At 39.1% G+C, this 15989-nt stretch overlaps 1 protein-coding gene across 1 annotated transcript in view; it reads right to left on the bottom strand.

Annotated features, from left to right (window-relative positions):
• Positions 1-14852, bottom strand: part of LOC308707690 (uncharacterized protein) — a gene marked incomplete at its 3' end in the record, with an annotated part of 32040 nt that extends 17188 nt beyond the window's left edge. Inside the window, exons 1-8 of the mRNA XM_081394307.1 lie at positions 14689-14852; positions 14387-14436; positions 14084-14245; positions 12487-12648; positions 9056-10915; positions 6498-6668; positions 979-1140; positions 69-115 (exon numbers count right to left, since the gene is read on the bottom strand). Coding sequence (XP_081250433.1) covers positions 69-115; positions 979-1140; positions 6498-6668; positions 9056-10915; positions 12487-12648; positions 14084-14232 — 2551 coding nt within the window. The 5' untranslated portion in view covers positions 14233-14245; positions 14387-14436; positions 14689-14852. The remainder of the gene's footprint in view (positions 1-68; positions 116-978; positions 1141-6497; positions 6669-9055; positions 10916-12486; positions 12649-14083; positions 14246-14386; positions 14437-14688) is intronic.
• Between the last annotated feature and the right edge of the window lie 1137 nt (positions 14853-15989).

Here is a 15989-nt window from a genome sequence, read left to right as displayed (position 1 = left end):
CAAGAAGAGAGATTATAACATTTATAACGCAACAAAACAACGATTAAGACTAAGTGTGTGAGACCTACATTTCTTTAGTCCTTTTGTAGTCCTGAACTTTCCACCATGATCCAGACTATAAAAACAAGATGTCACAGTCAATTTACATAATAATGATTTTATATAAAAAATAAAAGTGTGTTTTACATTGAAAAGTGTTCTCTCATCTCAATGCTCATGTTAGTCTGAACTGAGCTCATAAGGAAATGAAGTTAATAATGACTTAAATTTTGGTCTGTTCGTCACACAAAGTTATTGTGTATCTTAAGAAGCCCGGGAATATAGTGAACTACATCTCCTAACTCAAGTCGATGTCTCTTCTGATGAGGATCATTTAAGATCCTCTGTTTGTCGTCCAGCATTGGATGTAGTTCCTGATTCACAGCCTTTATCATTAGATAAGACCCTCAAGCCTTGAGAAACAGACTCACCTTTACATTCACTGATCGTCTGTCTTTATACTTTCATTTGTGCAAGTGTTTTAATCAATAACTGATATTCATCTACTACCTGCAGAAAATTCAGCTGATCTGCTTTATTTCAGTATCATGAGGTCAAACATAATTTCTTCTCATTTAGACTGGGATCTCTGTGTCTGTATATTGGATCTGTTTTGCTTCATGTCTCTGACAGCAATGATAATTTACTTTCTAGAGCAGCATCGAACTTTGAATTGACGTTTTGGGATCAGAGACATGATGAGTGTGTTTCTCAGATTCACTGCTTCACTGCTGTTATGAGTCACAATCAGCTGTTGATCTGAATCAAGATCATCTTCAGTCAAAGAGTTCAAGACACATCCTTATTTTACTTTGCAGTATGTTTGTGTATAAATGTGCTGCATGCAGGGATCTACTGTATGTACAGAGCTTTCAATGACTTTATAACGCACACATGTCCAAACACACATGACGGGATGATTGTTAGTGTTGAACATACTTGAGTTTTTCCAGTCTGTAGTTTGGATCAGAGACCAGCTTGACTAATGATTGTCCTGGGTGATTGTAGCTCAGATCCAGCTCTCTCAGGTGTGACGGGTTTGACCTCAGAGCTGAAGCCAGAAAACAACAGCCTTCCTCTGTCACCATACAGCCAGATAATCTAAAAACATGCATGCACGAACACACACACACACACACACACACACACACACACACACACACACACACACACACACACACACACACACACACACACACACACACACACACACACACAAAATATATTTGTTTAATGCTGCTCAAATGTGGCATAAATGTATTTACACAATAATAAATTAATGTCATTTTAAATACAAAGTATATGAATTATGAATAAATTATGAAAAAGCACTATCATGACAAAAAGTTTAAGGTTTCCCTGGTGCCTCTTTTTATTTACACAGACCCAAGCGGCATCAGAGCTGTTTTTAATAGGACAGAGGTGGGTCAGGGCAAGCATGTTATACTTATTACACATTACAGTTTTGGGCCACAAGATTATGACAAAAATCATTATTGCCCTTGATATTGTACTCATGCCTATTAATGTGGATTAATATAATACATTACAAATATTTTTAGTGTGTGGGGAACAGCACACCATACACAGACAAAACAAGCTGAGAACCATTTATGAATTAGTTTATTGCTGTTTTAAGCATGTGTAAATCAAGACTTCACACTGATTCACGTAGCTGTTATGATGGTGCAAGGAGATGAACCCAAAAGCAGACAGTATGCAAGTGAACTACGTTTATTACAGAAAAACAGGGAAAACAAAACCCACGAGGGGGCAAAACAAGACAGGATGACAATATAAGACTAACAAGACTTGACTAAGACTCAGATAACTGAACAATAAACTAACAGCTAAGACAGGATCAAACTCTTCACAAGACTTTCAACAGGTTACTCACGGTAGGTTTCACATTGATTGACAATGAACCAGCACAGGACAGCAAACACAAGGGGATTAAATATGGAGAAACTAATGATAACAACAGGTGACACAGATTAATAAATAATGACTAAACAAGGGTAACAAGGGGGCGGGGTAACGTGACGAGACAACGCAAGCACACAGCCCAAACAAATGGCCATGTGCTTACACATAAAACATGGGTCTGTCATGATCCTGCCTCAAGACCAGGGAAAATTAAAGACTAGATGGCAGGATCATGACAGAACCCCCACCTTAAGGAGCGGCTACCAGACGCTCCCCAAGGGGACACTAAACTCGGGACATGACGGACTGAGACAAGGACACAAACCAACAAAACATGACGAATAACAACAATGGCAAACATGAATAAACAATTACAGGGTTGGGGTGCAAAATCAAAAACAATAAACAAGGCAGAGGAGGTGGGGGAAACACAAAGTCCTTGGGGGGCAGTCCAGGGTGGATGGGAGGACTGGGGGGAAACACAAAGTCCTTAGGGAGCAGTCCAGTGTGGATGGGAGGACTGGGGGTCTTGGGTCTTCGGGACGAGGGCTGAGGACGGGGAATCCGGGGGGACTTGGCTGGAAACGCATGAGGAGATGACTTGAGGGAAACAGTCCGAGGCTGGGAAATGACAGGGGTGCTAGGGGAAACACTAGGCAGCCTGACAGGGGTGACCGGGGAAACATACAGAGGTCGGGTGACAGTGGAGACCGGTGCAGCCAGCAGCGGGTCGAAGACAAGGGGTGTGGCAGGTGGTAAGGGAGCGGAGAAAGGCGCTGCGGCTGACAGTGAAGCTGGGACAGGATCCGTGTTTTCAAAAACAGACTTGGAACCGTCGCTCTCCGAAGCAGACTCGGAACCAGCACTCTCCATTGCCGACTCGGAAACAAAGTTCTCCGCAGTAGTCATGGAGACAGCCTTCTCTGCAACAGACTTGGGTACAGCAGACCTGGGTACAGCACTCTCTGCAGCTGGCCTGGGATCAGCGCTCTCTGCAGCTGACTTGGACACAGGGTCTGGGGACAAGACAGGACTGACAGGGACTTTTAGAATCTTGACAAGACGGGATAAATATTCGGACAGGGTTCTGGCAGCGATGATGACTGGCATCTCCTGGCGAGCTGATATGGACTCTATCACAGCCTTTGCAGCGGAATCGGCCGCTGCTTTCTCTTCAGCAGACATGACTGAAGACTCAGAGACGACATTCACGGTACAAGTCTCTGGAATGGATCTCCCCAACACCGACTGGGAAACAGCGCATTCTGCAGCAGGCTCGGGAACCGTGCCTTCAGTAGCTGGTTCAGTAACAGTACCCTGAGTCGAAGCGTGCTCTGGGACAGCACTTGCAGTTGGAGCGTGCTCTGGGACAGCGCTTGCAGTGGGAGCGTGCTCTGGGACAGCGCTTGCAGTAGCGGGCTCTGGGACAGCGCTTGGGACCGCGCTTGCAGTAGCGGGCTCTGGAACAGCGCTTGCAGTAGCGGGCTCTGAGACAGCGCTTGCAGTAGCGGGCTCTGGGACAGCGCTTGCAGTAGCGGGCTCTGGGACAGCGCTTGCGGTGGGAGCGTGCTCTGGGACAGGCTGAGATGAAGGACGAGAGGCTCCTTTCCTCCTCTTCTTTCTCCTAGGTCGCGGTGCGGAAGTGATAGCCGGACTAGTGACCGGTTGGAGAAGCTCAGCGGGATCTGTGACTTGAGTAGGAAGGGCAGTCACAGGCAGCGCAGACTCGGTCGAGGATGACTCCGACAGAGAATCCCACGAAGTCCGTCTTCCTCGTTTGCCACGAAGATCAACGGGTGTGGATGAGACCTCGGGAGAAGTGGAGTGGGCCTGCTCCCCTTGAGAAACGACAGCCAGGACCCGACCCTCCAGGATCACGGCCAGCTTAGCTGGTGACGACAACACAGTGGAACCCTGCGTTTGGGATTGGGAGCTTGCCCCCCCTCGAGTCAGAAATGGTCTTGAGCCACCAATCTTTAAGAAGATCCAATTGCTGATCGCCAGGAGAAGACAAACTGTCTGCTGGGTTCTGCTTTGGCTGGTTCATTCTGTTATGATGGTGCAAGGAGATGAACCCAAATGCAGACAGTATGCAAGTGAACTACGTTTATTACAGAAAAACAGGGAAAACAAAACCCACGAGGGGGCAAAACAAGACAGGATGACAATATAAGACTAACAAGACTTGACTAAGACTCAGACAGATAACTGAACAATAAACTAACAGCTAAGACAGGATCAAACTCTTCACAAGACTTTCAACAGGTTACTCACGGTAGGTTTCACATTGATTGACAATGAACCAGCACAGGACAGCAAACACAAGGGGATTAAATAGGGAGAAACTAATGATAACAACAGGTGACACAGATTAACCCTCTGGGGACCAAGCTGTTTTTGGGGTCCTTGAGATGTTCTGACATGCCTTGACATTTGTGCTTTTTTCAGTTATTTATAAACATGTTAATAGCTAAGGTGTAAATTCACTCTATATAGCACAAACAGGGCTACCATAATATGCGAGCAACGTGTTTGTAGATGTTTGTATTTTTAAGAGAATAATGTTTATGCGTGGTTATTGGAAAAAATAAAAATGAAAGTTGAAAATGAAATAGAAGAAGACTTATATTGACCATTTAAGATTTCGCTTACATCTCTCTTGTAAATATGTTTTGCTATTTTATTAAAAATGTTACAATTACAACAATAATTACAATTTCAACAATATTTCAAGTGTACTCTTTCTTTGTAAAAAAAAAAAAAAAAAAAAGATTATAGGCCTACATTTTATCATATGTATTCATTAGTTTGAATATAGCCAACATTGGAACATCTAACATCTTAGTCTATGACTTTATTTTTGACAAAAATAGTATTTATATATATATATATATATATATATATATATATATATATATATATATATATATATATATATATATATATATATATATAATGTTAGATATGAGCAGAAATTGCTAAACAAAAGCTTATTTGATGTGGCAGTATATTCTACAGTAGCCTAAAAACTGTACCCAAATAGTCAACAAAATGTTGTCTTTCATACTTCGCCTAACTGTAACGTTGTTTTTATGAAATATTAGGGCATATAAATGCTAATTTGCAGTTTAATACGTTGCTTATACAAATACATTTTATTTCAACATATTCCAGTCGATTTTTACTCATCTCAGTAGGCTATAGCAAAGCAGTTTATTCTTTCACACACAGACGCGCGATTCCTATGCTAAACAGTCTTTACAAATATGTACCCTTCATTCATCTCACAGAAAGGCGAGTCATATTATAGAAATACGATTCATCTTTTTGCGGTTTACATAGGCCTACACTAACGTTATTCCATAACGTTATTCCACATCAACATTTGAGAAAAGAAAACAGCCTACCTCACTCCTCAGCGGGATCTGCTCCTCATATCAGGAGATATTGCTCCTCATATCAGCACTGTTCTGAGGAATCTTTTCTCCATAAGATAGGCTATATTATGTCTCACTCGCGACGCTTTGTTTACAGCTGATGTGGGCGTTTCACAGATCTGAAATGGTTCTCAGAATTTGTGTTTGAATAGCACGCGCTCTCCGGGGAGTGGTCACATTACTTTTGAATGATCTCGTAATGAGCTCGACTGGAGTCGCTCTCTTTTTATACAGATTACAGAAGCTGAGAATATTTGTTTTTTATATAAATTACTTCATTTAAAAGATGCGATCTCAAGCTTTATGCCCGTGGGTCTGTTTGCCTGTTTGACTGAATTTTCGCGGAGTTATAGATCATTTTCGAACGCGTTTCAAATGGGAGTTTACTGACAAAGAGAAGGCAGAAATCGCATCATGTTAATTTTTCTTTATTTGTCAAAAAGCAAAACACTTTATTTTTATTGTGAGTATACAGAAAAAAAATAGAAACTGAACAGGATCGATTGATGTATTACACGAAAATGAAAGATCAAAATTAACAGAGCATTTAGTGTTTATTTTTCATTGCTAAAAAAAAAAAACGAGCAAAACGCGCGAGCGCGTTTTTGGTCCCCAGAGGGTTAATAAATAATGACTAAACAAGGGTAACAAGGGGGCGGGGTAACGTGATGAGACAACGCAAGCACACAGCCCAAACAAATGGCCATGTGCTTACACATATAACATGGGTCTGTCATGATCCTGCCTCAAGACCAGGGAAAATTAAAGACTAGATGGCAGGATCATGACAGTAGTAGCATGGAAAAAACTGTTATTCTAATTGGAAATAAATTATGTATAGAAAGACAGTAAAGAATGTTCCCATCACTGAAGCAGTCAATGACTTTGTCTCGCAAAAACTCCCGTTATGATCAAATAAGCTGACTACACTGCACAATTTTCACATTTCACTTTAATTGCGAAATTATTGCTAGTACGATTCAGTAGATGCTGGGTATTGTCCCTATCGTCCCTATTAAATGTTAAGCCCATGGGATCAGAGCAGAAGGCATCTTTAATTGCATAACCACGTGAACCATTAAAAGTTTTTCTTACCTCAGTATGTTGAGTTGACAGTGAGAACTCTTCAGTCCATCAGACAGAAGCTTCACTCCTGAATCCTGCAGGTCATTGCTACTCAGGTCCAGCACTCTCAGTGAGTTTGATGATTTTAGAAATGAAGACAAACTTTCACAGAACTGACCAGTGAGATTACAATCAGCAAGTCTATAATAGAGGATGAAATATGTTTCAATAAAGAGATGGTGGATTAAAATAGGTTGGAATGGTCGGCTTTTATTTTTCTGTTTATTTTATTTTTATATACTGGTGACTATTTTGTATTTTTAGTTGTTTTTTTTCTGTTTATTGGATGATTGGGTTATTAATGTGATTGGGTTAATGGCCGTGCTTTTCCATGCATTTTTAGACGCGATATGTGAACGGTCCCTAATTCAAGAACATATGGCTTAAAATCATCAATCAATAATTTTTATTTTGTTTAAAATGGAGATCACGATTACATACATCAGACAACTACTCAGAATAACATGTTTAGTCTAATAGTCTATTTATAAAAAACTCATTTGAATAATTAATTCAAACACTAATTAATTCAGTGTCTCATAAATACCTAATTAATGAATGATTCACTGTTTTTTAACAAATCTCTCGAGTCTTCTTGAATAAATAATTCAATGAAAAAAACCTACTGGAGTAATAACGTAATCAACACCTTTATATGAAGAGACTCCTTTCACTTTTATTGGTTATTGCTTAAAATTGGCAAGAATAAAAGGTAGAAATATTTATTCTTCAAGTATTTGCCCTTTTTTTTCCCTCCAAAAAATACTGGAATCGGAAACAAGAATCGATAAGAAACGGATTCGATAAGCAGAATCAGAATCGGAATCGCTAAAAATTAAATGATACCCAACCCTACAGATCAATGAAAATCACAACACTAAATAGACTAAATCAAGTGAAAAAAAAAGTCATAACTGAAACTATTTTCATAGTATTTCATTAAGAAAATATATTTTTATGAAAACCTATAAACTGTTAAAGACAAACCTACTGTAAGCAGACCTACTGTAATTATCCAAGGCTGTTAATCGATCTATGTGCATCAATTTGCATTATTTCAACATATTTTTAACGAATACTCATATATATTTTTATAATTATACTTAGATGTAGATTTTACATGTAGTATAATAATAAATAATTCTATTTTACTTTTATTTATAATAGGCTACCAATATTAATTATTTTATGCTTAACACTTCTGATTTGTCGTCTCTGATATAAGAGACGTTTGTCCTCAGCCGATGCGCCGTACGTACCGTTTAAAGGTGAAGTATCCTACTGTCTATGTGAAGTATGTAGTTTCTACGATATTAGTGCCACCTAGCGGAATTACAGAAATACAGCATATATTGTCCCTTTCATGCATCGCGCCTGACTCAAATCAAACACAAGTCCAAAACTTTTATGGGTGCTTGTGAAGGCATCAACAGGTAAATATAAATGGTTAGGGGTGTCACGATTCTCCAAGTCCTCGATTCGATTACATTTTCGATTCTAAAGTCACGGTTCGATTCGATTCTCGATTTAAAAAATAAATAAATTGAAAGCACAAGCTATGCCATTTTTAGACATTTATGCAATATAATAATACCTTTGCTCGCAATGTACCACACACTACATTGTCAAATTTAAAACGTTTATTAACAACATAATGTAACAATAACTTATATCTTTAGTCAATTGTAAACTTAAACAATATAACCTATTACCTATTATAGTCCCGGGGCTCCCTGGACTCCTCAGAGCAGTCACAGGCGAATAGCACAGCGTTTTAAATTGGGTTCCCACAGCGTTAGCAACGCAGTACGAGAGAACGTTCTCGTAAGGGAGCGTACTTGGTTACTTGCGTAACCTTGGTTCCCTTAGAGATAAGGGAACGAGTAGCCTACTGCGTTGCCTTGCCGTGCTATTCGCTCATATCAGGTGCTATTCGCTCATATCAGGTGCTTCGCTTCAGTCGATTTAAACCTAAAGTCCTTTGGCGAGTTTTCTCTGAATGTATACACTTCAGCCGCATCCAAATTGGCGCGCTCGAATTTGTCAGGGCGCCAAGCGCTCCCATTGGACCGCACGCCACTGCTAACTCGCCATAGGTTCGTGCAGTTGCCGCAGCACAGCCAGCTCGCTCAGACGAGCTATGATGCTCTCGCTGTGCAGCTGCAATGCGTTTTAAAATAAAGGCTTCAATATTCTCGAGAAAAGGATTTTTTTCCATTACAGACAAGCCGAGCTGACGTGACATATGGAGCGTGGCAGCATCGACGATTCCATTTTTTGATTCGATGATCGAGATTGAGCATTAATTTCGTGACACCCTTATAAATGGTATACTACTTTCAATAAATGGTCACATATTAATCACATGACAAAAACTCATCAGCAGGTGAACTCTGAATATCGACTGACAATCAGCTCAAATATGTTTAAATTAGTCTGATACTACAAGTGCCATGATTTGGAGGAATTGCAATATTACTGTTTCAACAAAACAGACACATTCAGCAATCACATAAATGAATACTCACAGAGCTTTTCTGCAGTTCACCACAGCTGGTATCAGTCTCCTTCTGCCCTCATCTGAGGTGTTGTATTTCTTCAGATCAAACTCATCCAGCACCTCTGATATCTGAAGCATGTAGGCGATAGTTGAGCAGTGACCAGGAGAGAGTCGATTTACTGAGTGATTCTCTGATTTCACAAACTCCTGAATCTTTCTGTACAGAGTCTGATCCTTCATTTCCAGCAGACAGAGGAACAGATTGATGCATCTGTCAGCTGAGAGATGTTTATCATCCTTGATCATGTCTTTAATGTACTGTGAGATGAGCTGTTCTGAGCTCTTCACTGTGTGTGTCAGTAGATCCTGTAAGAGTCTCTGATTCGACTCCAGTGAGACGCCCAGCAGGAATCGCAGGAAAAGATCCAGGTGTCCATTTTTACTCCTGAAAGATTTATGAACTGCTGCTTTTAGTAACAGATACAGAGAGTTTTTTCGACTGTACTTCTTATATCCTTCATTCAGAAACAACTTCAGTGATTCCTCATTTTTGACTACATGGCAGTAAAACACAAAGAAAGCAGCAAGAAACTCCTGAAAGCTAAGATGTTTGAAGAAGTAGACTTTCCTCTGATGAATCACAGATTCCTCCTTAAAGATCTCAGTGCAAATCCCAGAAAACATTGATGCGTCTGTGACGTCTATGCCGCTCTCAATCAGGTCCTCCTCATAGAACATCACATTGCCCTTCATCAGCTGATTGAAAGCCAGTTCAGCAAGTTTCACAATCACTTCTCTGTTGGACTTCAGGACTTTCTCTGGATCTCTCTCATCATTCTTCTGATTTCTCATGTTGATCTGAGTCAGCAGGAAGTGGATGTACATTTCAGTCAGAGTTTGAGGGATTTCTGCACTGTCATCTTGTTTAAGGAGGTTTTGAAGCACAGTGGCTGAGATCCAGTAGAAGAAGGGTATGTGACACATGATGTGGAGGCTTCTTGATCTTCTAATATGTGAGATGATTCTGCTGGCTTGAAATTCATCACTGATTCTCTTCCTGAAATATTCCTCTTTCTGAGGATCATTGAATCCCTGAATTTCTGTCACACGATTGATGTATTTTGAGGGGATCTGATTGGCTGCTGCTGGCCTGGAAGTGATCCAGATATGAGCAGAGGGAAGCAGATCTCCTCTGATGAGGTTTGACATCAACACACTCAGTGATGAAGACTCATTCACATCACAAACTTTCTTTCTATATGAAAAAATCCGTTTCTTTCTGCTTTCATCCAGACCATCAAAGATGAACACTACTTTACTCTCCTCATAAATCTTTGAGTCCAGATCTTGAAGTTCAGGATGAAAGTCCAGCAGGAGTCTGTGAAGACTGTATTGGTGACCTTTAATCAAGTTCAGCCTTTGAAATGGAAGCACAAACATAAAATCTACATCCTGATTGGCTGTTCCCTCGCTCCAGTCGAGAATGAACTTCTGCACAGAGACGGTTTTTCCAATTCCAGCGATGCCTTTAGTGAGAACGGTCTTGATTGTGTCTTTCTCCTCACATCCTGGTTGATGTAAGGGTTTAAAGATGTCATTGCAGTAGATTGGAGTGTCTTGTGTTCTGGCTGTTTTCTCCATCTGTAAAACCTCATGTTCTTCATTCACCCCTTCACTCTCTCCCTCTATGATGTAGAGCTGTGTGTAGATCATGTTCAGGAGGGTTCGATTCTCTTCTAGTTTGATTCCCTCAGATAAGTTCTCATACTTGTTCTTCATGCTGGTTTTGTGTTGGTCTTTGACTCTCTGCTTGATGTCTGTCTGACAGTCAGAATCAGTGCAGGTTAGACAGGGCGTCACTGATCTGATCACATCATCTCTCTTCACTCTGCAGAAAGAAAACGTTGAAATAAGACTATAAAATTAAGAAATATAACTGTGGCTGTGAAACAGCATCTTTAAGTGAAAAGTAGTTCCTGAACTACTTAAAGGGATAGTTTGCCCAAAAATGATATTTAAGCCATGATTTACTCACCCTCAAGCCGTTCGAGATGCATATGTCAATCTTTTTTTCAGACGAACACATTTTCAGTTATTTTAGAAAATGTCTTAGATCTTTCAGTGGTTATAATGTGAAGCAATGGGGTCCACAACGTTGAAGCCCCAAAATGTGCATGCATCCTTCTCAAAAATAATCCATCCGGCTCCAGGGGGATAAACGAAGGCCTTCTGAGGGTAATTCGTGCGGTTTTGTCGTAAAAATATACATATTTAAAACTTTATAAATGAAAATAATTGGCTTCCGGTGGCGGTCGGCGCGCGTTCATGGAGATGGATGCTGGCGTATGACGTAGGACGTAGCGCAGGAAGCGTCGTGACGTAGAACGAACGTGACAGCGGAGCCAGAGAGCAGAGCAAAACAAAACTCTACGTTTGTGTTTTACGTCACGACGCTTCCTACGCTACGTCCTACGTCATACGCCAGCATCCATCTCCATGAACGCGCGTCGACCGCCACCGGAAGCCAGTTATTTTCATTTATAAAGTTTTAAATATGTATATTTTTACGACAAAACCGCACGGATTACCCTCAGAAGGCCTTCGTTTATCCCCCTGGAGCCGGATGGATTATTTTTGAGAAGGATGCATGCACATTTTGGGACTTCAACGTTGTGGACCCCATTGCTTCACATTATAACCACTGAAAGATCTAAGACATTTTCTAAAATAACTGAAAATGTGTTCGTCTGAAAAAGATTGACATATGCATCTCGAACGGCTTGAGGGTGAGTAAATCATGGCTTAAATATCATTTTTGGGCGAACTATCCCTTTAATAGAACTACTACTTTTACCTATCAGACTACACCAGTGAACTTAACAGTGAACTTTCCCATGTGAATTGCCCTGTCACTCGTGCATGCCATGTTTCAACACAAACACAATAAATAAAAAACTTTTTTTCAGTTTGCTATATTAGTATACATTTTTTACTTTAAGATATAGGCCCTGAAAATTTATAATTTCCGTATTTACATAAAATAATTGTTTCATGATTATGCATACAAGGATATACGGAAAAGCAGAACTTTTGTTTACAAATTTGAATGGTGCTTATTGGATCAATAGAGGTAAATATCATATTTTGCAAATACATGTTAATTTATGTGTACTTTATGTTAGCTTATGATCTACTACAGGGGTGCCCAATCCTGTTCCTGGAGACCAACCTACCTAGAGGGTTCAGATCCAACCCTGATCCAACACACCTGTCCATAATTATCAAGTGCTCCTAAAGATCTCATTTAGCTGCTTCAGTTGTGAAGGATCAGGGTTGCAGCTGTATTTTGCAGGAAGGTAGATCTCCAGGAACATGATTGGGCTCCAAGGCTGATTCTTGCCTTAAAAACAAATGATGCATTTGAATGAAGTACAGACTCAGCTACACACTGATACTCACTCAAGGTCAGAGGTCACTGCTCCATCACTGAGTTTAGGGGGAGGGTCCATGGATGCGTCACTCTTCAAAGACACACAGCTGGGTTCTGGAGATGCAGCTTTACGTGTCTGAACAAAAACCCCATCCTTTCTCTGCTCATAGGGAGTCATTTTACAAGCAGTGCTATTAAAACACACAGAACAGAAATATACTTAATTTAACACCACTGTTGTGTTAAGGTGTGTTCACTGTTGATTAATGCAAATTAAACTTTATAACTCATGAGCATGTTGGGTTTTAATCCTTGAGTCTTTTACTAGCTTGCATTTGTGTTCATCTTCTCCATAGCAGTTGAGTTTAGATCATCAGTTGGACACACAGAACATTATAAAGCTTGGACAGAGTGTTGAGAACAGAAATCCACCCCCACAAGGGGTAACAAAACTTATCCAGCAGAATTACTTTATAACAAAGTGCTCCATTTACATTAGTGTTCCTGGTCATTGTCATCCATGATTTAAAGGGGTCATGACGGATTTAAAAAAAAAAAAAAAAAGATGTTCCTTGAGGTTCACTTATAATGTTAATAAAGTTGTTTTTTTTAAAACAAAACAAATTATGCAGAAAATTGATTATTTTTAACGTTAATTCTGACCAACTGTCTGACAGCAGAACTGTTTGTGTTTTATGTGGAAAAAAAGAACTTTAGCTTTCCCTGTAATAATTAGTGCAGTGTCATCATATCCGATTATACCTTTGAGTTATCGAAGTGAGAACATACATTATTAAAGCATTTATTGTCGCTATTCCAGAATATTAGGACTATAAGTCCTGCATCGAATCAGTCTTCCACGTATTTTGTAGCTTATAGAAACAAATGCATTCAAAGCATTTATGCACTGACACCGCAAGGCAAATGATTGTTCTGCACGAATCACCTATAGCTTTGTGATTAATTAAAATAAATTAACATTTAGCTTCAAAACTAATATATTCGACAACTTTGGGGCACTATTAATTTTGTACCTACAATATTCTAAGATTAAAGTAAACTTTATAGTTATCTACACATTGTGTATATCGGATATCAATAAAACACGTCGTCAAATTATATTTGAAAGAATTATTGCTGCTTCCATAGACATCAGTGTATATTTTATATTAACTATGAATGTTTTTTGCTAGTTACTTATCTGTATTTAAATGTCAGAAACATAAAATTAACATTGTATGGTTGAAAACACTGAACAGTTGTGATATATGATGAGATCCCGCAATATCAAAACGAGCTGTTTTTGGAGCTTAATTAAATAAATGCTTTGTTTATAATAAGCAGGATGTTTTAAGCTCTGAAACTTGTAGGATGTTTTAATGGTAAAAAAGACCTCTTATATGTCAAAAGACCAAGGCAAATTTGATTTCTCATGTCATGACCCCTTTAATTGAGTCTTCCTGGCATATCAACCTATTGCAAAATGGATGACGAAAACATTCAGACAGAGACACATATGATTGTGTCTTTATAAAAACAAAAACTGACTTGATGTGTGTCACCAATGTGTTTTTTACAGCAATGGATCTTAATGTACTTGAAAGTTTGAAATTACATGATACTCACTCAGGGTCAGAGGTCACTGCTCCATCACTGAGTTTAGGGGGAGGGTCCATGGATGCGTCACTCTTCATAGACACACAGCTGGGTTCTGGAGATGCAGCTTTACGTGTCTGAACAGAAACACCCTCTTTCCGCTGCTTGTAGAGACTCATTTTACAGGCGGAGCTATTAAAAAACACACAATGTACAACAAATTACATCTTTATACATACAGAATGAAACATTTAATAAACATATGAATGTCTTGGGTATGCTTTATCAATTTAGTATGACTGTGAATTCTTCGCTAGGTACACTAATACTCACTGGAGTATCCTTTACTGTGTGGAAAGACAACAAACCCATGGTTTAAGAAACTGCAAAATAGAGGAAACCTGCATGTATTAATGCATTTATGACTATGATTAAGAGACCGATATAACAAATTTTTACAGGACAGTTCATTTTCTGAAATAGTTCTGTGTTTTATCAGCAGGTAGGCTATCAAGAAAAAGAAAAACTAAGCATCAAAACAGATTGATATTACATTATAACAGATATTTACACATGCCATTAATTATTAAAAAATGCATGATAATGAATCCAGAAATGTGTTTGCTGAAACCTACCTCTGCTCTGTCTCAACAATGAAGAACATCAAATGCAAACCAGTTCAAAAATCCAATCTGTCTCTGGACAACAGCATTAAACTGATATATTCTCATTATTCGCAGTTTTTTTTTTTCTCCGGACGTTCATGTTCTTCCTTTCACAACATGGAGTCTGTTGAATCGGGTTTCACTTTCGACAGTGTCACATGACCAGTGAGAGAAGAAAACCATATTGGGCATATGCTGCATGTGAAGCAGTTTTCTTCATTTCTGATTATGTCCACATAACAGAACTGTGAGATAATATAAAAAGATGTCATGTTTCGAGATTTTTTCTCCGAATTTCAATGACTTAAAATGTGATAAATAATAAAGATGACAAAGTACAAGTACAAAAAACTCAAATGTCTAGAATCATTCTTTATCTAAAACATGTCATATTTTTATTTTACCTCACAGTTAACCCAAAAAAAGGCCCGGTGTTTAGTAACTTCATGATGACTAATTTTATTGAGTACAAGCACACTTGAGTTTTGTTTATTAACCAATTAGACTATACAAATCCTCCGTACTGACCCCAAAGCAGCCCAAATTTTGTCTACCTGCCCAAACCAATTTTTACCCGCACTATCAAATTCAAAACCACCCAATCTGCTAACACTCTCTGTAAAATTAACGGCCAGTTCGCACGGGATAAGAAGTTGTGTCTGGTTTCCAAACATAGCATACATTTATAACTTACATTAAAACTAGCAGTGAACTAATGTGAACAAAGAGTGCGCATGGATTTTCCCATGGGTTAAAAATTAAGCAAATGCTGGTAATACACATTTAGTTAACAAAACAATAACCATTTTAACGCTTTAAAAGTGTGCACACTCACACTAAGAGAAATAAACCACAGATGCTGGCTATTTCAGACAGTTCAAGTTAGCAATTAGCCTCAAAGACTAGCCTAATAATAAACACCACTTTAACTGATCTCTAACTTCTTTAACTTAAGCAACCGCTTTTAATGCACATCTAACGTGTTGTCAATTGACGATATGCACGGTTACTTCCTGGTTTTCAATAAGCCGGCTTGGGCATTTCCGGTGAACTGTTAGCTGTCCTTCCGTAGCCTATAGGCTACTCGCTGTCTATCGTCACAAAATTATCTATCAACAGTTGAATTTTTAATGTTGTGTTTTTATTTTAATGCCGTTATCACACTTACCTAATTTGCCAATAAAGCAGTTTTATTGATTGCAATAAAGGCAAAAGCTAATGTAGGGTGACCATACGTCCTCTTTTTCCAGGTCATGTCCGGCCGGGATTTC

The sequence above is a fragment of the Scardinius erythrophthalmus genome (assembly GCF_964197995.2).
Source record: "Scardinius erythrophthalmus genome assembly, chromosome: 19".
NCBI lineage: Eukaryota > Metazoa > Chordata > Actinopteri > Cypriniformes > Leuciscidae > Scardinius > Scardinius erythrophthalmus.
Note: the sequence above shows the minus strand (reverse complement) of the source record. Positions and strands in the feature narration are given on the sequence as shown.